We start from the raw sequence: 21,961 nt of genomic DNA, 5'->3' as shown, positions 1-21,961 counted from the left end.
GGCATTCAGAAACCTATTTCTCTATCCAAGAAGTTAGCTAAGAACTGGAAATGGAGAGAAACTAATCCTACATAAAACTTCAGTTATTTTATAGCTTGTCTCGGCATCAGACCTGCCTCCTATTCCAGAACCTTTCTCTGCAACTACGCAGACTCTTCGATAATCTAACCCTGCAATTAAAGAACATTTGAAAACACGTCCACACATTTTTGCTGCTGGCCTTAAAGAGAGTCTTGGCAACCCGAAAGAATGAATGCCCCCTTTCAGGAACTCCCTAACACCACAGAATCGCTGAACGGGTTAGAGGTGTGCGCAGTGCAAACTTCCTTTCTGTTTCATTCCCTTCTAATTGCTTAGTAGGAAGAGAACATTTTAAAATGGTAACATGAATTGACAGGTGGAAATCACTGGGATCAAGTTGCTGATCCAAGTTTAGATGTCATTATTTAAAAAAAAAAAAAAAAAGATTAAGATGTTGAGAAACTCATTTGAAGGGCATAAAAAAAAAAGTAAAAGCAGGTTTAAGTAAGAAAATGATGAAAATTACTTCAGAGTAGGTATATTTTTACTTACATGAATTAAAATCTTAAATAAATACTCACACACACATTCATATCCCAAACTCAGTTTGGCAGGCGGTTCGAGTTGCCATCTGGGAACCAGATTCCTAAGAAATGACTTTACAGTATTGCCACAAAATCAAGTATCCTTTTGAAGCTCCAGAGAACAGTTAAATCCTTAAAATATCGCTTTGAGCCTCTTTTATTTTCATGAGGGAAATATGTTAACACTAATTGTTTCCAACTACTGTTCCTTTGTCAACTAGTATGAGTAAAAAAAAATCAATTTCTGTACCCTCCCTTTGAGAGACATCTTCTAAAAACCACAACATTTTAAGTTACCGTTTACACCTAAAATATCAGTAGCCTAAAGGGAAGCGTAATTCTATACTTGAAAATAATTTTTCTTCGCATAACTGCACTAGCGTGCTCAAGACCATGGCCATCCTGCAATTGTATTATGAACAGAATGCGTCTGAGGAAGTGCTAAAAACTGGCTTGGAATGATAAGGGGGTAGAAAGAAGAAACATGTTTACAATCTGTTCAAATTCTCAGCTTCAAAATTTCAATATATAATTCGTTAGAGCAATGGTTTAAATATGGGACGGTGTTTCAGAGCCAAGTTGCTAAAAATATAATTAAAACCTACAGTAGTCAACTCCGCCTTTCTGCCAACTTTGATTCCTCTAATACAGGACAACCTCTGAACCACTCTGTCAAGTGGACTTCTACGACAAGCAATTGCTCAGTGCCACTGAGTGACCAGATGCCACCCCAAAGAGCATGACATTTGCTATGGGACTCTCCAGTGTGCAGTGGCATGATGTTGGGGTCACGGTGCTTCCTCTGCTAAAGCCTTCTGCAGAAAGTGTGCAAAGACAGCTCCGTAGGAGTCTCACCGCCTCTTCTCTGTGGATTGTGTTTCTGAGTTCAGGACGGATATTTAGGGAATGGTTAATAATAATGATGCCGTTATTCACTGGTGCAGAAGCTAAATTTCACGGCCTCGGTAAGTGTCTTGACCAGGGCAAGTTCAACCTCAATCTACTGTAACTCATGAAGGCAAACTCACAGACTTGCTTTTCCTGTTGGGGGAAAGAACAGGTCAAGATGGATCCTACTCATTACAGTCAGGAATGTCAAAATGTAAGTATTAACTGATATTTGAGTACATGCAGGCCCAAAATAAATGAATAATTCAAACATGCTTAGAAATGTTCCAACTACTTCCTACAAGAAGTAATAGTTAGAACATTTAGATCACATATTAATATGTATAATTATAGAAATATAAGGAATACCCTAGTCTGTTTGACCAGTGGAAAAGTTTTTATTGCAAAGTAAATTGCAAATCTGTAGTTGCTGGAAAATGAGTTTTTATAGTTAGGGTCTGGATTTTTTTAATTAGTGAAGAGCAACAGCTCTCTAAATTTGTTGCCTCCGCTCCTGCCACTCATTCCTACCTCACAAAACTCTCCTGGGCTCTGTGCGCCATCGTGGTTTTTTTTTTAGTCGCTGCGATATCTCACAAGCGATACCTGCCATTTGCCGGCCTGGAGGCTTATTGACTGACCTCTCCTATTTGCTTTCAGCGTGTCATGCAAACACGCATGTTAGATCACACTCGCAGCACGTCTACAAACTGCTCAGGAAGCCTTACCAGACGAGCTCTGATAGAGCATTTAAAATGATTGAGTACTTTGCCCCATTTTTGCTAGTTTTAATGTATACACAGATGAGCAAAAAAACACATTACTCACACTCAGGAGATAATGAGCTTTCCTTTTTAAATGGTCAAACATACTAACAGGGAAATACATAAATTATTATAACAATATAAGCAAAAAGTTACATTTTAGCAGAATATAATGTCAGTCAGTAGCCTTCATTTCCACATGATTAACTTGCAGGCAGAGTGGAAATAAGGAATTTAAAGTCTAAGTCAGGGTTTCTCAACCTCAGCACCACTGATGTTTGGGGCTGAAAATTTCTTTGTTTGGGGGACTATCCTGTCCACTGATGGGTAGTTAGCAGCATTCCTGCCCCACGAGATGCCAACAACACTCCCAGCCCAACTGTAGTGACAAAACTATCTCTCAACCTTCCCAAACGTCCGCTGGGGGAACAAAACTGTTCCCAGTTGAAAACCACCGGTCTAACCAACACCAAGTCCTTTAATCTACAATAATGATAGGACGGGGTCTGACCGACAGAACTCCCCGCATTATATTAAGAAAACTAAAAACTAAGAAATACATGGATATTTAGTAACCAGTAATTTGTTTTCCCATAAACTTGCTTCCTTTTATAAAACTGCTATCTCCGAGCAGAAGAGCTGCGGCAAACATTTTTGAATAAGCCACTTGTCAGCTTGCACAGGTTTCATGAATGGGAGGGGGGGAGCTCCCAGCTTCTGTTGCGGTAGACCCAGGGTCAAGCCCTGTGCTCTCTGGTCCAACGAGACAGAATTATCAGGGGAAACGTTCCCAAGCAGAGCCCAGGCTCTCAGGCATTTCTGCTAGTACGACCTAGGCACACCTTATGAACTTGTGGTTTCCACTGAAACAAGTTGTTCTGCATACTTCCTACTCCAGCTCTAACTACGTGACCTCCCAGTTTCAGTTTGTCAGTGATTTAATTTCCTTCGAGACTGAACCCCGGTACTGATTTTTTTTCCTAAACACGTTAGACCCAACATCTCATGAAGCCAGCTCCAGGCAGGTTTTGTTCAGAGCATTTTTGGAATTAGAAGCCAACAAACATGTTTTGCCTAATCAGTAGCCTACTCAAACATCTGCTACAGAGTTTCAAAACCTTCTATGATTTGGGTGGGGGTGTGGGGATGTTTTCCTTAAGTTGTCCCTGTTCATTAAGAATAAAACACTTTCTAAGTGAAAACTTTATTTGCCCATCAGATAAGTCTCTAGAGAAGGCTGATCAGGAAAAATAAAGTCATCCATGCGGTTATTTTCATGGATATCAAGCATGATCTCACAATACTGCATAAGTAAACATGCCATTTTGGTGATGAAACTTAGGAACAAACTATCTTCCAATTAATCAGAAATGCAGACAGACCCATCCCTGCTATGCACTTACCAAAGCTGTGTAATTTAGAAACGCTAATTCAACAGAACTAGAAGCATATACGTTCAAAATGGCTTGATCGTTTAAAAATATGTACTGTTAGGCTTTGAAAATATGAATTTTATCTGGACTTTTAGCTTTTACTACTAAAAGACCATGCGTACTATGATACTTATACACAGGGTTATTTTTCTTTAAGAAAAATCATTGGCCATTTTTAAGATTTTACCATCAATTCTTAAATAGCTTTTAAAGCTATTACAACAGGATATCAACCATATAAACTAAATCTTTGTCTAAAATGGTAGAAACTAATTTTTCCATTTCTATTTTATTTTACGGCTCAAATAAGGTGTTTATATTCTCTCCTTTTAAAAATGTTAATTAGCTTTAAGGGTCATGATAAAGAGGTAGTCTTTCCTACAAAATTAAATCATTTTTCTGTCACGATTATCTGGTAACACAAGTTTATTCTGACTCACTGAAAGCAAATTAGATTTATAGGGGGGAAAACAATCTCACAGGAGCTTAAAACCAGATTTCCTGAAACCATATACTCCTACATGACACCATTTTCCATCTAAAACACAACAGAAACACCTGCGCACGCTTTCACCCCCCACTTTCACTTTCTCATCTATACTATCAAAATAGTGAAAAACAGCTTATTTTTAGAAATCAACCACAATTGACAAGGTCATTAGCACTCCACATTGGTGCCAGGCACCACTGCCTTCCAAATTACAAAAGAAAGTCTCTTTAACCACTGTCCCAGTCTCATTTTTGTTAGTCTTAATTCCAAATATATAAAGACCACATTTTTACTCTATAAAATGTAATATAACCTGTAAAGTCACTCTATAACGTGTACCCTCACCATTAGCCACCAAACACTACCATGCTGGACAAACATTAAAATATAAACTATCATTTTAGCTAGTATAGAGATTTAAAATAACAACATGCCACGGTCTCAATTACAGACAGCTTCACATTCACAATCCCTAAGCTATTTTTTAAATAATCAGTTTTGGAATGAGAACAGAGGAAGATGGAGGAACGATTTTTCAGTAATCATAAAATCTCAGAAATTCTTTGCACTTCAGCCACAAGCCCTAAGCTGAAAAAAAATGTGTAACAAACCAGTGAAACTTACCTGACAGTGACTCGGTTTGATAAATCCTGGAGATCCCCAGGATGGAAAAGCTGGGCTTCTTTCAATCCAATCTGTTCACAAGCTTTCAAAAAAACGTTTATATTATCCTGTGAAAAGAAGTAGAAAGTGATTGCTTAGCCGAGCTCTCTCTCAAACAAAGGGTACAAATTTTTATGATAGAACTTCTAGGCTTCAAAGTCCAATTACAGCCAGCAAAAAAGGAGGCAGCAAGACCAATGCATACATTTTTTTTTAATTACACGGGCATGTGTAGCCTTTCAGTCTTGCAGCGCATAAACGGTAGTGCTAGCTTATGCCCGGGCATACGCTGTTCTGTGATCTTTGTGACCGGCACGTTAAACATTACCTGTTACAGGACAAGTGCCTAGCCACTGAGCAGTAATCTACACTTTGATGTCAGCTCTGCTCCGCAAACAAACGCCCTCTTCCCAGCTTTGCACGACAAGCCTCACCTCTCCTCTTTAAAAATAACTCCAGCTACTGACATTCACCCACCCAGAAACTGTTGGCAGGGAAGAAATAAGAGGAGGAACATTCTGTTTCTATGATTACAAATTGCAGAGCGACTGTGGAATACCACACCTGGAATCTGGGTTCGGCTGCCGAGCCGGCTCTTGACAGACAGGGAAACCACACTATAGGACCCAGGAGGAGCTGAACGTTCATTGGCCGAGTCACATAGTTTAGGTGTGGTACATTATTCACGCCCTGCACCTGCCTCAGGGACAACCTCCAAAAAGAATGAAAATCTAGGCTGTCCTCCTAGCTAATCTCAAAAACACAAACCCCCTTTCACAAACCAGTGCTTTCCCTTCCTGTCAACAGCTGCCCGGACCCTGGCTACCTCAGACACACATTTGGTGAACAGACTCTGCGTGAGCTGCCCTCTTCTCCTTTAGGAGGTTGAGCTTGTGAAGGTTGCATGGGGACCATTGACCTTCTCTTTGTGAGGACTCTCGGGGAAGAGAATAGCCTGCCAGCATGCCAACACGCGTCCATGCCAACACGCGTCCATGCACTGGCACACTGGCATCGCCACATCCGTCGTGAGAGAGGGCCTCCCTGAGACCTCACCTCCCTAGCGGCTGGCCGTGAGGAGCCAGAAGACAGCTGCCCCTCGGGGAAAGACGATGACTCTTATCCCATCAGGAGAAGCTCATCCCCATGAGAAGAGGCAGGGTGGCCCAGTGAAGTGGGAGAGAACGATAGAGGAGCAAGGATGAAGAGGCTAAATTCAACAGCACAGATTCTGGAGAGAGTGAGAAGGGTTAGGGAAAGGGTAATCAAATGTACAGCAAGAGAGAAGCCATCCTGACTACTAGACACTAAGGGACCTTCAAATCAAAGTGTGTGTCAAGATGAGAGGTTATCCTAGTGTACTATCAGTTAAAGGCAGCATGAACTACCCAGCTAAAAGCTGAAATCCACAATTGTTTGATTTTTTTCTCCCAAGATTTTAATTAAATTCACGTTTATTAGCATACAGTGTAGAACTGGTTTCAAGAGTAGAATTTAGTGATTCATCACTTATATACAACACCTCGTGTTCATCCCAAGTGCCCTCCTTAAAGCCCACCACCCATTTAGCCCAACCCCCCACACACCTTCCCTCCAACAACCCTCAGTTTGTTCTGTATAGTTAAGAGTTTCTTACGGTTTGCCTCCCTCTCCGTTTTTATCTTATTCTTCTTCCCCTTCCCATATGTTCACCTATTTGTTTCTTCAGTTCCAACGAGTGAAATCATATTTTCCTTCTCTGACTCATTTGACTTAGCATAATACACTCTAGTTCCATCCCTGTCATTGCAAATGGCAAGATTTCATTCTTTTAAAGGCCAAGTAATATTCCATTGTGTCTACCTCATCTTTTTTTATCCATTCATCAGTTGATGGACATTGGGGCTCTTCCCACAATTTGTCCATTGTGGAATCCATGATCATTTGAAGTAAGAGGTTGAAGATTAAAAGAATTTATAAGTCAAAACTTGAACAACTCAATGGAAGGTACTCAATCTTAGTAGAAAAAAGGGGGAATAACATATTGGCAAAATTCCAGAATCAGCAAAAGTGATCATTTTTTTAAGCTCACATAATTTTTAAAACCTACACTATCTCATTACTCAGTCATTCAAATTAACAGTTCTAAAACTGGCCTTCAAAGAAGCAGACAAGAACAAATGGCTTGGTGTCCTAGTACCTCAAATCCTACAGGAAGAAAAGCACATTTCTAAAGAGGAAGAATAATCCATTAGAAATCGTCCTGCTTAAAAAAAAAAAAAAAAGGAAAAAGGAAAAAGGAAGTCTTCCCACAAATTCAATTTGGTCTGAATGTTTAAAATGTTATAAAACATTATGACAAAGTTAAACTGAAAGTAAACCTATTGAATGAACAGCCAGAATGGTTCTACATGTGTTTTCTAAAGACATAATAGCATGTATCCGGTTGACAAGTATGTACCTATAGATAAGAATAAATAAAGCCACAAATGCCTCAAAACCCGTCCACCTATTTAGAAAGAAACCACTTCAAATCTGAAGTGATTATAATTAATTGGAGACAATAAAAATAGATTGATTAATTTCTAGTATTAAATAAAGCCATTACAATAAAAAGCAATTTCTCTTAAAGAGCTCCATGATGATGAAAAGAAAGGGGGAAAAAAGAGGAAAAAAAAAAGGAAAGAAGGGGGAAAAAAAGACCAAAAAAGAAAAAAAGAAAAAAGAAAAAAAAGAGCTCAATGATGCTCAGGTTTAAAACAGACGAGCTTTACAAACACGGCCCCACGTGGCCTATGCAGAAAGAACAAGTTGTATTAAGATCAGAATTGCCACATAAATCCTGCTTTTTGGACTTGAGCCTATTGGTAATTTATTTTTTGCAATTTCAAAAGACCTAGGCAGAGAGTCGCCTAAGGGGAGATACAAAATTATAAAATTTTAATGTCTGTTGGAACATCATAAAGCCACACCCCACTCAACATATTAAAAGGGAAGCATTTAGTTTCATTAATGGGATCATTTTCACTTGAAACTAGCCAAGATAAAGTAAAAACAAAGGACAAACATGAAACATCTTCTCATTGGACTGTTTGCCAGGACCCCAAGTTAGCTCTCCCATGAACCAACTGTGTGGCCTTGGAAACATTCATCAGCCTTTCTGGCCCCATTTTCCTCATCTGTGAAATGAGTAGTTTCCGGATCTGCACCCCATTCCCTAGGGCACACAGCTCTGTGCAAGAGGAGAGAAGCCGGCCCCCCTTGACCCAAGCCTCAAGACTTCATGTCAAAAGCCTGCACCCAACTTCTGCACTTCCTAATCAGTGAGAACCACAAGTGGCTTCACAAAAACAAAACAAAATGAGGGTCCCGGAAGATCTGTAATAGCTCCTTTCAGAGTCGTTTATCTACGACATGAATAAAAGCAGACACTAGTTAAACCGACAAGGCAGGATGACTTAAGATTTTCATAGTCTCCCCCAAACCCTCTCCAGCCCTTGGCCTTGAATCATTTACAAAGTAACCATGACAGGTGGAGCAACGAGGGTGAATTAGAGATGAGTGAGGGACTCGGGAACACTATTTGCTCACAACTGAGGAAAGATGAGGAATCCACAAAAATTTACCAATATTCCCAGGATTCCGTTAGTCCCCTTGGGTACCTCTATTGATTATCTACCACTACAGAACTGGTTATCCCAAAACTTGCAGCTTAAAACCATAGACATGTATGACTTCACAGTCTTTGAAGATCAGGAATTCGGGAGTAACCCAAGTTGGATGGCTCTAGTGTGGAGATCTCCAAGCAGCTGTAGACGTTAGGCCAGACTGCAATCACCTAGGACCTTCCTGAGGCTTGAAGAAGCCATGTCCAGGGTGGTGCACTCAGAGCCAGCAAGTTGGGGCTGGTTATTGGCAGGAAGCCTGCGTTCTTTACCAAACACACTTCTCTATGAGGCTGCCGGACAGAATGAATGATCCAAAAGCAAGTAAGATGGCAGCTGTAGTGTCTCATGGTCTATCTTTCCAAGTTCTACATCATTACTTCCTGAGTCTCCTGCCAGTGACATAGGGCAGCCCTCTTCAATGTAGGGAGGACCACATAAGAACAGAAAGAGCAGGAGTGGGATCTTTGAGGACCAGATACCCTGGTTCACTCTCTAGCCCCAATGATTTATGCCCCTCCCACATGCAAAATACATGAACTCTTTCCCAAAGTCCTGGAAATGCTACCCCTTTGCAAGGTGAGCTCAAAGTTTGGAATTTCATCTGAACCAGATCCAGGTTTACACGCGGCTCCTCAAGTGCAGATCCTTGAGGATAGCCCTTGAACACAGTTCCTCTCAAGGTGAAAATCAGTGAACTAAAGTGACCAGTTACCCTCCCTCACACACCCAGATACAGTGGTGTAGGGTAACCTCTAGACATATTCTAGTTCAAAGTGTGGAGGAATTAAGGTACACAGGAGTCACTGATCCACAGAAACTCCGCAAGGCATAGACTGGAAGGTCCTTCATAGGATCCAAGGCCAGCAAACACCCCATAGATTTCCACTTCCCTCTCTGGACTGGTGATTCCACCTCACAACCACCTTTTACTTCCTTGCGAAGTAGCTTGTGTTTGCAGGTATGTAGCTCTTCCAGTCCGCTTCCTCCCTGTGAAGGCTGGGGGAACTAAAGGTCTTTTCATTTGGTCATCCTCTGTCCTTTTCACTCTACTTTTACAGTATTTGCTTCTGCAAATCCAATTCCCTCAATACTGTGATGCATCCTACTGCACTTAAACACTTTAGAGAAAAGCCACACCCACAAGTTCCCACCAGAGAAGCCTTCTCGGTCTTGGTCTGCAGAGATGACAGAGGGACATCCGCTTTCTGCTCTTAGAAGCCCTATAGCTTGCCAGGACAGACTTCCAAGGTACTACTTCAGATCTTTCCAAGATCTTAAAGGATTTCACAGCCTCACCCTCAGCTTCACCTTCAGACCTATTTCAGAAGCCCTGAATAAGACCAAAATCCTAACCGATTCTGAAAAAGAGTAAAACGGTGCTCAGGGCTATAACCGTAGAGGCAACAAGGGCCACACAGTCACCACCTTAAACCAATGTGCTGGAATGATGTCACCTGGAAGTGGGCCCCATCAATGACCCAAACGTTCCTCAGATGCTCACTCTGGTCTGTTATTCCCGGTAAGTTTCTATGCCTACTTCAAGCAAGAGTTTTTTATTTAAAAAGGGAGCACATCATCCAATTCCTCTGACCCTGAGCACACATGGGGTGCAGATTAATTAAGTCGAAGGCTAAGAGGCTTGGTGACCTCAATTCCTTTTCTATTTACAGTATAGCACCAAAGCCCCTATCTCCTGTCCCTAGAGTTAACAGTGACAAAAAGTTAGGAAGTATATGCCAACAACCAAGAGGCTGTAACCACAGTTTGAGGCAGAGAAACCGAACCTAAATCTCTATGTTAGAGTAGCAGTCCCCAGTGGGCCACATCGGAATCAGCAGAGGGATCACACAGTCACTCCGCAGGAGATGCTCACAACACAACTAGGAACAGCTGGCCCGGCCTCTTGGTCCTTGATGTGGGATCCACACACCATCAGCATCACCTGGGAGCCGGTTAGAAATGCAGACTCGAGCACCGCCCCAGACTGACTCCATCAGAATCCACGTGCTAAGAAAATCCCAGGGGATTCGAATCTTCATAGACATCGTTTTGTGGCAAAATAACAAAATAAGGAAAATATTTCCAACTAGGATTGATAGCAGTGTTTCTCCTTAGGAAGAGCAGCGGTCGCCTAGTGATTCCGGAGCTCATCATTAGGTCATCCCCAAAAGTACCCAAATTCCATTCCTGTGATATACTCATTGGGACCATTCAGAATTATTTTAAAGCAACTGCCAAGCACAGAGTGACGACGATACACCCAAATGTGCATTTCGGTTATGTAGTTTCTATGAAGGAAATGGTGTGGTTGCAATTTTGATCAGTGGCACGAGTTTTATTATTAGAGACGTCATCTCCTTATGTGTGGCTTAGTGAATAAATGGAAGCTGTGTTACTAACCCCTGCATGGGATAATTACAGTTTGTAGGAAAACACACAGACCCAACTTCAGTAGGTTATTTGTGAGGTAAGTACACAGCACATTTTCCTTTGCTGCTTCTCTGCAAAGAGCCTCAGTCGTGTGCTGAAAGCAAAGGATTCGAGGACAAGGAGAGCAGTCAAGTTCCATCACATATGACGACAGGAGTAAGAACCAACTAGGAATGCTTAGAAGCAATTGCCAAGTGACACTGAGGGCCCAGGGGATTATACATGATAAATCACAGCATGCTTTTCTCCAGCACTGCTTGGCAGAGGAGGAGCGGGAACCATACCAAGAGGCAGAACCGAGCCCTGGCAAGTTAGGGCAGCGAAAGGTCAAAAGCATGAGGACCGTGCTCTGCTGAAGGGCTAGTTACTGAAATGCTAATCAACGTGGGTTACAATTAACTTCACAGAAGCAGCAACAGGCTCTGTCGAACTGCAGCATGGATTAAGTATGGTCTTCCATGGTGTTCGAATTAAACTTTATACATCAAAAATGAAAGAGTTCTAAAACCTATCTACTCTGTTGGAAGGAAGGAAGGAAGGACAAGGAAGGGAGGGAGGGGAAAGGAAAGGGAAGGGACACAAAATGCTGAAATAGAGGCTTAAGAATTTCTGTCTGAGACCAGACTGGTGGTTGCCAAAAGTGAGTGGACAAAATGGGAATAAAAGAAAAAAAAAAAAAAAAAGTTCTGTCCTCAAATTATCCATGCTCTCTGTTCCAAAGTAAAACAAATACATAACTGCTTAAAGAAACATGTCATGATGATGCCAAAACACATTATACGAAGCAGTGAAGTACATTTAATGAAGGAGAACAACATGGAGTACGAGCCTAGAGCGGGCTGGGAATCCGCACTCCGTTCAGCACGGCTGCTCCCACCTGCTTTCCGAGCGTCACTTCTACAGGGGACATGTCTGGATCATCAGCCCTTCTTTTAGCTTTCCCAGCCCCAGGGACTCCTTGCTTTATGAGGCTGACTCACTTTTCATCATTTCTATGTCAAAAAAAAAAAAAAGTCCAAAGACTCCCTCGCTGTCATTGTAAAACACTGATCCTAAATCTGCCTACTTCATGCGCACTACAGCCTTCCTCCCACGGGAGTCCTTAGCCACTTAGACAGCTCTCCTGCCTCAGACACGCCGCACGTTGCCCCAGCCTCACATCTTCTCTTCAGATAGCCCCGGTTTCTCAACACCCCTTGACCCTCTGTGACACTTTTCAGTTCTCCTGTCGTCCCAACGGGCCCTCCGCTGAACAGCTGTTTTTCTCAAGTTCACATTCACCGAGTTCTTACTGTATGCCAGGCAGCATGCTGAGACCCTTTATGCAAATTATCTCCAATTCACAGTAAAATATCATACCAAGTCTTTTTGTTCCCATTTTACACATGAAGGATCTGAGGCCTAAGAGGTATGTGATGAACCTGAGGTCATTCAAACCTCAAGCAGTCTAATTCCTGCGTCTATGCTCTCAACCCCCATGTTCGTTTTCACCATGAGGGAAACACATCCCCACTAGTCGTTGGCTGAAAACAAGACCAGTTTATTGTCTTAGAGTTCTGGAGGTCAGAAGTCCAAAATCAGTCTCCCCAGGTTAAAATCAAGGTGTTGGCAGGGCTCCATTTCCTCTGGAGGCTCTAGGAGAAAATCCATTTCTTTCATCTTTTCCATCTGCTAGAGGCTCCTTCCTCCACCCTCAAAGCCAGCAGCATCAGCCTGAGTCTGTCACACCACCACCCAACTAATTCTCGCTCTCTCTTCCACTTATGAGGACCATCGGGATTCTAATGGGCCCACCTGGATAATCCTGATCCATTCCTCATCTCAAAGTCAACGGATTTACACCTCAGTCGTCCCTGGAACCCAATGTGCCGCCACCACAACACACTGGCTGGTTCGCGGATTAGAGCGTGGACATTATGGGGAGCCATTCCTCCTAGAACAACTGCCACACTTCCTCGAAGACAGTTTCCTGTTTGTTAGGTCTTCCCTTCTCAAGATGAAACACGTGTAACTCAAAAGAGGACTCCAGATGTGGTTAACTGTCCAAGTCACTAACAATGACTTGGGTCACCAACGACAGCCCTCTTGGCAAATGACTGTAACAGTGATTTTGAACATTTACCGAGGAAATAGACATGTGATTGGCGGTTTCTAGGCTATAGCAAGTGGTAAGTGGACCTTACTTCTCGTTACAGGCCACGGGTCCTTCACATTGTGGCATCCAACACACCATTGGCTAACTGAGCAACAACCAGTTCACAATGACATCACAGTTCACAGCAAGATGAACAGTGAGTTTTAATGGGTCAGGAGGCTAGTGAAATTTGGAATAAAATAAGGTGGATGGGAAGAATCTGAAATGAAAGTCATGTCATTCTATTAAAGGAAGTTTCATGGATAAAGGTATAAAATGCATGATTGAGTTTGCAGATAATATAAAACCGCTGGACCCTGGTGACTCTCGATCACTTTAACTTGCAAATTTTTATATGCAGTCCATTAACTATACCTTATTCTTCCAGTGTCCACAAAGAGGACTACTTTCCCCATGTTTTTATTCCATCCTTTTTGTTTTAAATGAAAATAGTGCAAGTACAAAGTCCTAAGGCAAACTGCAGAAACTTCTCTCCATGTTTACATGGATTTCCATTTACCTCCTTAAAATTAAGCATTTTTATTCAACCACTTAAGATTTCACCGACAGATATTACCTGGTCTATTTTTCTCTGTCTTGACTCTTACCAAGACCCCAACAGAAATTTTGCAGGAAAGGAGACATGTCTAAAAGGGAAAGGCTGGTAAAATGACTGAATAAACCATAAATGAAAAAAATGGACATCACGTTGGGGAAATGACCAGAGAACAAGCAATGCAGAGACTCCCATCGGGTCCACGGGACACCCCATCTAATGCTTGCTTTGTGGGAATGCAGGCCTGCTGTTGCCACATTCACTGAGAAGCCAGAGATGAGGATTTTATCTGAAATCTAAAGGTATGCAAATTTTGGCTCAAGTTTTAGAAATAAACAAAAACAGTGAAGTCAAACAAAATCCATCATGAGCCATTCTATGAACTCTAGCTGGTTGCCTGCTCTCTCCATGGGACCAGCCCAGGAATATGTCACTGTAAACATCTGTTTGCAGGGGACAAGGCTAGTCTCTAGTGTTATTTTCTTTCTTACAAATAATCACAAACCATCACTTTAATCATATTTTTCATGATGTTGTCAGGAACAATATCTAAGATTGGCACTGATCACTTTGACATTTATAAATCTGCAATCTTATGTAAACTGCCTCAATTTCCAGTTTCTCCCTTGATTCTTCCTTTCCCTTCACTGACCCTCTCGTTCCTTATTTATTATATCAAAAAACTACTGATGCAAAGACCCTGGCTTTTCTGTCAACCCATGAGCAAGAGCTATATGGTCTTCCAACAATTTCCTCCATTCCCAATATTGTCACCATCACAGCTTGCCTGAGCTACTGTATTAGTCAGAGTTCTCTAGACAACAGAACAACAAGATACATATATCTATAGAAAGAGATTTATTTGCAGGAACTGACTCATATGGTTATGGAGGCTGAGCAGTCCCATGATCTGTCCATCTACAAGCTGGACCCCCGGGAGAGCCGACGGTGTACTTTCAGTCCATGTCCAGAATCCTGAGAACCAGCAGAGTCAATGAAATGTTCCATTTGAAAGTAAGTTCCAGTTTCAAAGCTGGCAAGCTCGAGACCCAAGAAAAGCCAGTGTTTTAGTCTAAGTCCAAAGGCAGGGAAAGACCAATGTTCCAGTTCATGCAGTCAGGCAGTAGCAGTTCCTCTGGCTCACAGGAGCATTAGACTTTTTGTTTTAGTCAGCCCTTCAACTGATTATATGAGGCCCATCCACATTAGGGAGAACAATCTGCTTTCCCCAAGCTACAGAATCAAATGTTTACCTCATCCAAAGACACCCTCACAGACAGATGCAGAATAATGTAAGAATGTTTAACCAGTATCTGGACACTCCATAGTCAGTCAAGCCAGACAAAAATTAATCATTACAACTACCAAAACTGTTCTTTAACTGGCCTTCCTGCTTCTATTCTTGATTTCCTTCAGTCCATTGTTCACACAGCTACTTGTGATTTTTTATTTTTACATTTTATTGAGGTATAATTCACATAGAAATCATAAGATAAAGGGTACAATTCAATGATTTTTAGTATATTCACAGATATGTAAATCCTTTACCACAGGCATCCAGTGATCCTAACAACAAATTAAACCGCTCTCAAAAGTCCCCAGTGGCTTCTCATCATGCTGGGAGTAAAATGTGATCTACTCCCCAAAGCCTATGAAGCCTATACAACCTTCCTGGCCCACCCCATCTGCCTCACTTAGATCCAGACCCACAGTCTTTTCCTGAACCAGCCTAATCCTGCCTTGATCTTCCCTCTTTTCCTTCTGTCTCAAAAAGTCCCATGATCCCCATATTTTTCCCCACCTTCACACTTCATTCAGGTCCCTCACCAAATGTCAACTCCAGGAACAAGATATCACTGAGCCTTTTCTGAAACACTTCTCATACACTCACTCAATCACTCTCTACCCATTCATTTTATTTTTTCAGTGTAATTATTGGCAACTGACAAGGTATTATATATTCTGCATGACAACTGTTAGTACCTTACAGGTTATTATTGGGACCTATTGATTACGGTCCATTAGGGAGGAACTTTCTGTGCTTTATTTGTGGCTGTGTTCCAAGTTCCTAGAATAGTACTTGGTATATAGTAGGTGTTCAATAAATACTTTTAGGGAGGGAGAGAAAGTTGTGGGCCAAAGACCATTAAATGACCAATGTGCTTATACCAGCCTGACACCTGGGTTCTATTTCTTACTTAATCTCATTTGATGTTTCCACTGTCTACATTAACAAAAGGTCCCTAAAGAGAGATGTTCCAAGCATTTTAGTATCTTAATAAAACTATCATGTAAGATATAATCCTACTCTGAATCAATTTTTCTTTGACTCTACAAGTTAATCATGTTGTTGCGTTAGGAATTCTAATTCATTAATGTTTTTTTAAAAGGTTGCCCTCAAGGCTGACAGTTGGCATATGTTCAGCTTGGATTTAAAAACAAGTTTTGGAACTTTAAGGAAGTGCTCTTAAACTTGTGCCAATGCCATGACTAAGAAATTATGGCTCAAAATAAAACAGGAGTTTCCTGATGTACAGTGCTGCATCATTATGACGGTACTGGAAACAACTTTACACATTGACACCAAGATTTGGGGTTTCCATTCCTGGTGATATGTATCTTTACTGCGAGTTAGAAGTAAGGAGACAAGCAGACTCTTGAGAAAATCACCTAAAATTTCTTTGTAAATAACTCAGTCATCATTGGCTTATTTATCTGTCATTTATATGGAGGTATTAAGGCATTTGGATATTTAATATCTACTATTTGTTACCTAGAACACAGACAATGCATAATGCCCATTCAGTCTGTTTTCTCGACTTAATTATTGGATAACACCAAAGTATTTCAAAATACTAATGGTGATCCACAGAAATTCCAATGCAATATACACTGGAAAAAAATTAAAGTACAACTGCGGAAAATATCATTTTTCAATGCATAAAGTGGCCTTATTTTTAGTAAATGGCTAGCTTTTATGCTATAATCTCTTCATAAGTGTAAGAATACATTAAATAATGGCAACACTAAAGTACTCTCCTGTTACTTCATTAAGAAGAAAAAGCACTCCACGTTTTTGTTATTGGTGTTCTGTTTTTAAAGAAAATAGATTGACAAACTAGAAAAATAAAAAGTTTAAAGTTTTTTGTTTACGGCATAATTATACAACTTGTAATAGTGGTCTACCCTCCCTTTGAAATAAAAAGATTTCTTTAGTGCAGTTTTTATCCTGAAACCACAACTGAGCAATTTTTGTCAAGTTTACTAATATCATTTAACCTCTCCCTGTCTCTATTAGGAACTGGAAGAAAAAGAAAAAAACCATTTAACTCAATAAACCACTAATGTCTGATTCCACATCTACAAAACTGTTCCAATACAGTGATAGGGGAGAAATGAACAATCATTGAAAAACATGGTCATTTATAAACTACCTAGCCTTTCTTAGTTATCAACTGTGAGGAAAATGAGAACATGAAGATTAAGTAAGAATGAAGGCAGAAGTAGTGTTATAGGAGGGGACCTCAATGTTGTCCCCCATCCGTTTGGAGATGGGGAGCATTGCAGCCAGAGTCAGCTCAGCCTGAATGCTGTTCTCACTGGCTATGCAATCAAACAGCAACAATGAGTGAATCAGAAAGATTTCACTTGGTGGAAGCCTCTCCCACATGTGCTTGGTGGAGATCTCAAACAAATCAGCAATAAAATACAAGAACAGAAAATAGACATTGTTGATCTTAGCATTAAATGGTTATTGTAAATGCGCTCTACGATACCATCTTCCCACCTCTCTCCACGGTGTTGCTTTTTACCAGGTTATATATAGATCACCATCAAAATACATTCATGAATGTATCTTGTTTATTACCAGCTAGAGAGCTATTCCCTCTGAAACACACACTGAGTTTGATCTAGTACAGAATGACCTTTTGTCACTAATCTTTTAAGCAAAGCATGGGTTGGTTGCCCATCCAAGTCACATTCTAATGTTCCCTGAATATTTTCATTTCAACCGTACAAAATTATTCCTGCCTCCTAACCAGAAAAGTGCCACCCTTGAATGAAAATAATAATTATATTCATTTTTCCTATATATTTCAACTTGGATAGGAAAGAAGAGGAAAAAGAAGTGAGCTTTTACCCTGAATTATTTTTCCCTGAAAACACGCTTGTCTTGAGGTCTCACATTTGGTCTTACTTATAAAAGAGCTCACAAGCTCAGTGTCCCACAAGCCTCCCTTTTCCCAACCCCCTTGTTCCCCTTGTCCTGGGAAAAAGAGTAGGTTACATATAGTCACTGCCTGAAAGTGGGTTTTTAAAAGCACTTGATAAAACCTGGATTCCTAGTGCACTTTCTATTACTGCTGGAAGGGAACAACTAGATGTTTCAATAGTGATTTTTGGCACAGACTAGGTCACACTACTTTGCTGACACCCAAGTGCACAGGAGAGTAAAGATGAATCAGGAATAATTTTACACAGGCACAAGAACATTAACCACTAATAACCTTCTGAAAATGGCAGTAAGAATGGAGCCCATAGACTTGGATTATTTCTTGAAGTAATTCTTGAAGTAACCATTAAGAACACAAGAGAAACTGACACATCAACAGCTTAAGCTAGCTGGCATCTTTGCCCATTTCCTGCATTCTACAGCGTTCCTGAATGAGGAGACAACCTTCCCAGTCTCTACAGTCTCAAAAATAATCTGAAAGAGTAACCCTTTAGAGGAAAGATGCTCAAATTCAGCTCATATTTTGGAAGAAAGTGTGGATATGCTGAGGAGATAGACAGGGGCAGGCAGGGAGGCAGAGGGAGAGAGAAAGAGAATCTTAAGCAGACTCCCTGATCAATACAGGGCTTGATTTCACCTCACGACCCTGAGATCATGACCTGAGCCAAAGTCAAGAGTCAGGTGTTTAACTGACTGAGCCACCCAGGTGCACCAAGAAGATTTTTCTATTAAGCCCACTAAGAGACACAAACTTTCAAACAAACAAATGATTCAAACCAAATTTTCTAGAACACCATTGCTTTTCTAAGAGAAACTGCAATGGAAATGGCAGGCATAAGTAGATCTCTCAAATCTATACTCAGTAAGCAAACCAGCCCATGTGAAGGGGCAGTGTTCACTTTCTTAACCCTTTAGCTCCATGGCCCCTAGCTAGGGATGATTTTACCTCATCAGGGTCCTTGGCAATGTCTGAAGACATTTTTAACTGTCATAATTTCAGGGAAGGGAACATGGTGTTACTGGCATCTAGTGAGTAGAGTCCAGGGAAGCTACTAAATATTGTACAATGCACAGGAAAGACCCCCCCAACAAGGAATTACTGGGCCCGAAATGTCGATAGTCAGGGGTGCCACGGTAGAGTAATCTTGCTTTAGTAAATACAATTAAATCATCAGGGGTCCAAGACAACTATAAGTCTTAGGGTTAATAACTTCCTTGACGTTCTCTGCACATATTGTATTTCATGCACGTTAACACATCTGATGGTAAACATTATTCTGGTTCAATGGCTCTTTTCACCATCAGGATATCTTGCTTATTTCTCAGGGCTTTGTTCTGAGGTTGAGTTTTTGAATTCCCAAATCAACTTTTAGTTTTGAGTTTCAATAAACTGAATATACCCACACTTATCACTGGCTAATTTTTTGTAAAACTCGAACTCTTGTGTGAGATTTTTTTTTTAGCATGGCTTTGTAAAGAATATAAAGAATAAAAAAGAGAGAAAAATGTATTTCTTTAAAAATTAAAACTTAGTCCAACGAGAAAAACTGTATCTCTATCTATGAGAACATGGTTAATATCTCCCCAAGACAAAACCTTCATAAAATAATATGAATGTTCCAAGCAATGTATTCAGTGTATTTCTAAATCAGCTAAACGCCTCTCTCCGGATTGTCATTGCTCAGAGGCTATCCAATGTGCTTCACATAGGTCCATCTACAAACAGTAAATCCAGTGCCTTGACCTCAAAGCTAAATACAGTAACTGACATGAAATGGATAAAAGTTTTAGCAGAAGGAAAGAGAGTAAGAAGGGAGTGATGGAAAACAGGGCCTGGAGCATAGAAATTGTATAATTCTTACTACATTTAACTTAATGTTATCTACACCAGAGAAACCTCATCCACAGAACCCTCTTTAAACTACACACCTGAGGGCACCTGGAAGGATCAGTGGGTTACAGCCTCTGAATTCAGCTCAGGTCATGATCTCAGAGTCCTGGGATCGAGCCCCGCATCAGGCTCTCTGCTCGGCTAGGAGCCTGCCTCCTCCCTTTCTCTCTGCCTGCCTCTCTGCCTGCTTGTGATCTCTGTCTGTCAAATAAATAAGTAAAAATATTAAAAGAATATTGAATAAACTACACACCTGAACTCAGGGACCCCAAGGCTACCTACACTCCTAACCACAGCCCGTTTGGCCAAGATGACACTCTTCTCAAGGAACGCATCCACCAGCTAGCCAGTGACCTGTGATATCCGTAGACTGGAAAGACAAGGTAATTTGATCCATTCGGATTCTTCTCCTGGGAACCTCAACTGAGAGACACCATTTCCTGTTTGCACTGGGGCAGAAAGAAGTAATCATGTGGAATGTGACTGTCATATCTATGGCTGCACACCAAATTAATGACAGAGTCCTCTGAAAATCCTTAAAATAAAACACTTTATCTCACTTAGTCTGAAAGCATCTCTGCTCTTTGTTACTAAAAAAGCATTAACTGCATATAAAACGGGTGAATCAGATTAAGGTCTCTGGATGTACCCATGTCAATTTCCTGGTTTTATTATCGTATCACAGTTATGCAAAATGTTATCATGGGGGAAACTGGGTGAAAGGCACAGAGGACTTCTCTGTACTGTTTCCCCCCACCCCTTCCTGTGAATCTCTATTTGTTTCAAAATAAAGTGTTTTTTAAAAAGCAAGTATTAAATTAAAAACAAATAAAAACACTTACCTATTTGTATTAATTTCCTAGCACTACTATGACACAGTCTCACAAACTAGGTAGCTTAAAACCACAGAGATTTATTGTCTCACAGCTGGAGGCTAAAAGTCCAAAATCAAGGTGTCCGCAAAGCCACGATTCTATGAAAGCTGTAAGCAAACTTCCTTGCTTCTTCCAGTGTCTGGTGGCTTGCCAGCAACCTTTGGTTCCCTTTGCGTATACAGGCGTCACCCCAGCCCTCTGTTGTCTCGTGGCATTCTTCCTGGGTATATCTGTCTTCACAGAGCCATCTTCTTCTAAGGATGTCATACTAGATTAGGGGCCCACCCTACTCCATTATGACCTCATCCTTCCGAAGTACATCATCTGCAACAACCTTATTCACAAATAAGGTCATATTCTGTGGTATTGGGGTTTAGGACTTCAAAATATTATGTTTGGGGGAAGGCACAATCCAACCTCTAACACTATCCCTTCAAAGATTTAATTCTGGAGCTTACTATTGTTCACAATGGAAAACTTTTCCATTTATTCATTAAAAAAATCTTTGAGGGGCATCTGGGTGGCTAGGTCGGTGAAGTGTCTGCCTCAGGCTAGGGTCATGATCTCAGGGTCCTAGGATGGAGCCTAGCATCAGTCTCTCTGCCTGGTGGGGAGTCTATCTCTCCCTCTCCTCTGGGAGTATGCTCTCTCTCTCTCTCTCTCTTAAGTAAGTAAATAATATCTTTTAAAAAAAATCTTTGACCTCCAAATTTATCAGTCATTGTGTTAGCTGCTGTGAACACAGAAATTACTCATATAAAGAGTCCAGCTCGGGGTTTTTTATCTTCTACACACATCAAAAACAAAGTCTTCTAACATATTCCTTGAGGAATTCTTAGAGGTCAATCATCATAGTCCAACTACAACTGCTCAGGTGTGTTCACCAAATGTCAGTCTATTATAATTCCCTGGAGCACATTTATATCTGGTGCTTTCTTGCTCATTTGCTAATTTATTTGTTAGATCCTGCTCCACCACTAAAATGTAAGCTTTTTGAGGATAAGGTCCTTATCAGTCTTTCTTCCTCCAATATATCCCAATAAGCTAGAAAAGTTCTTGACCTAGTAGGCACTCAATTAATTGTTTAAAAATTAATGTGCAGGGGCGCCTGGGTGGCTCAGTGGGTTAAGCCACTGCCTTCGGCTCAGGTCATGATCCCAGGGTCCTGGGATCAAGTCCCGCATCGGGCTCTCTGCTCAGCAGGGAGCCTGCTTCCTCCTTTCTCTCTCTGCCTGCCTCTCTGCCTACTTGTGATCTCTCTCTGTCAAATAAATAAATAAATTCTTTAAAAAAAAAAATTAATGTGCAACAAAAGAACATTCATTGAGTATCTGTATGTCAGACTACCTAC

At 40.9% G+C, this 21,961-nt stretch overlaps 1 protein-coding gene across 6 annotated transcripts in view; it reads right to left on the bottom strand.

Annotated features, from left to right (window-relative positions):
• Window positions 1-21,961, bottom strand: part of LMO7 (LIM domain 7) — a 207,636-nt gene that overhangs the window by 90,241 nt on the left and 95,434 nt on the right. For 5 of the 6 annotated variants that reach the window (XM_044249894.1, XM_044249891.1, XM_044249890.1 and 2 more), the window contains exon 5: window positions 4,805-4,911. In XM_044249894.1, the coding sequence (XP_044105829.1) occupies window positions 4,805-4,911 (107 nt within the window). Of the gene's footprint in view, window positions 1-4,804; window positions 4,912-5,320; window positions 5,344-21,961 lie in introns of those variants that run through there. The other variant, XM_044249893.1, reaches the window with a different exon arrangement.

The sequence above is a fragment of the Neovison vison genome, chromosome 5 (assembly GCF_020171115.1).
Source record: "Neovison vison isolate M4711 chromosome 5, ASM_NN_V1, whole genome shotgun sequence".
NCBI classification, from domain to species: domain Eukaryota; kingdom Metazoa; phylum Chordata; class Mammalia; order Carnivora; family Mustelidae; genus Neogale; species Neogale vison.
Note: the sequence above shows the minus strand (reverse complement) of the source record. Positions and strands in the feature narration are given on the sequence as shown.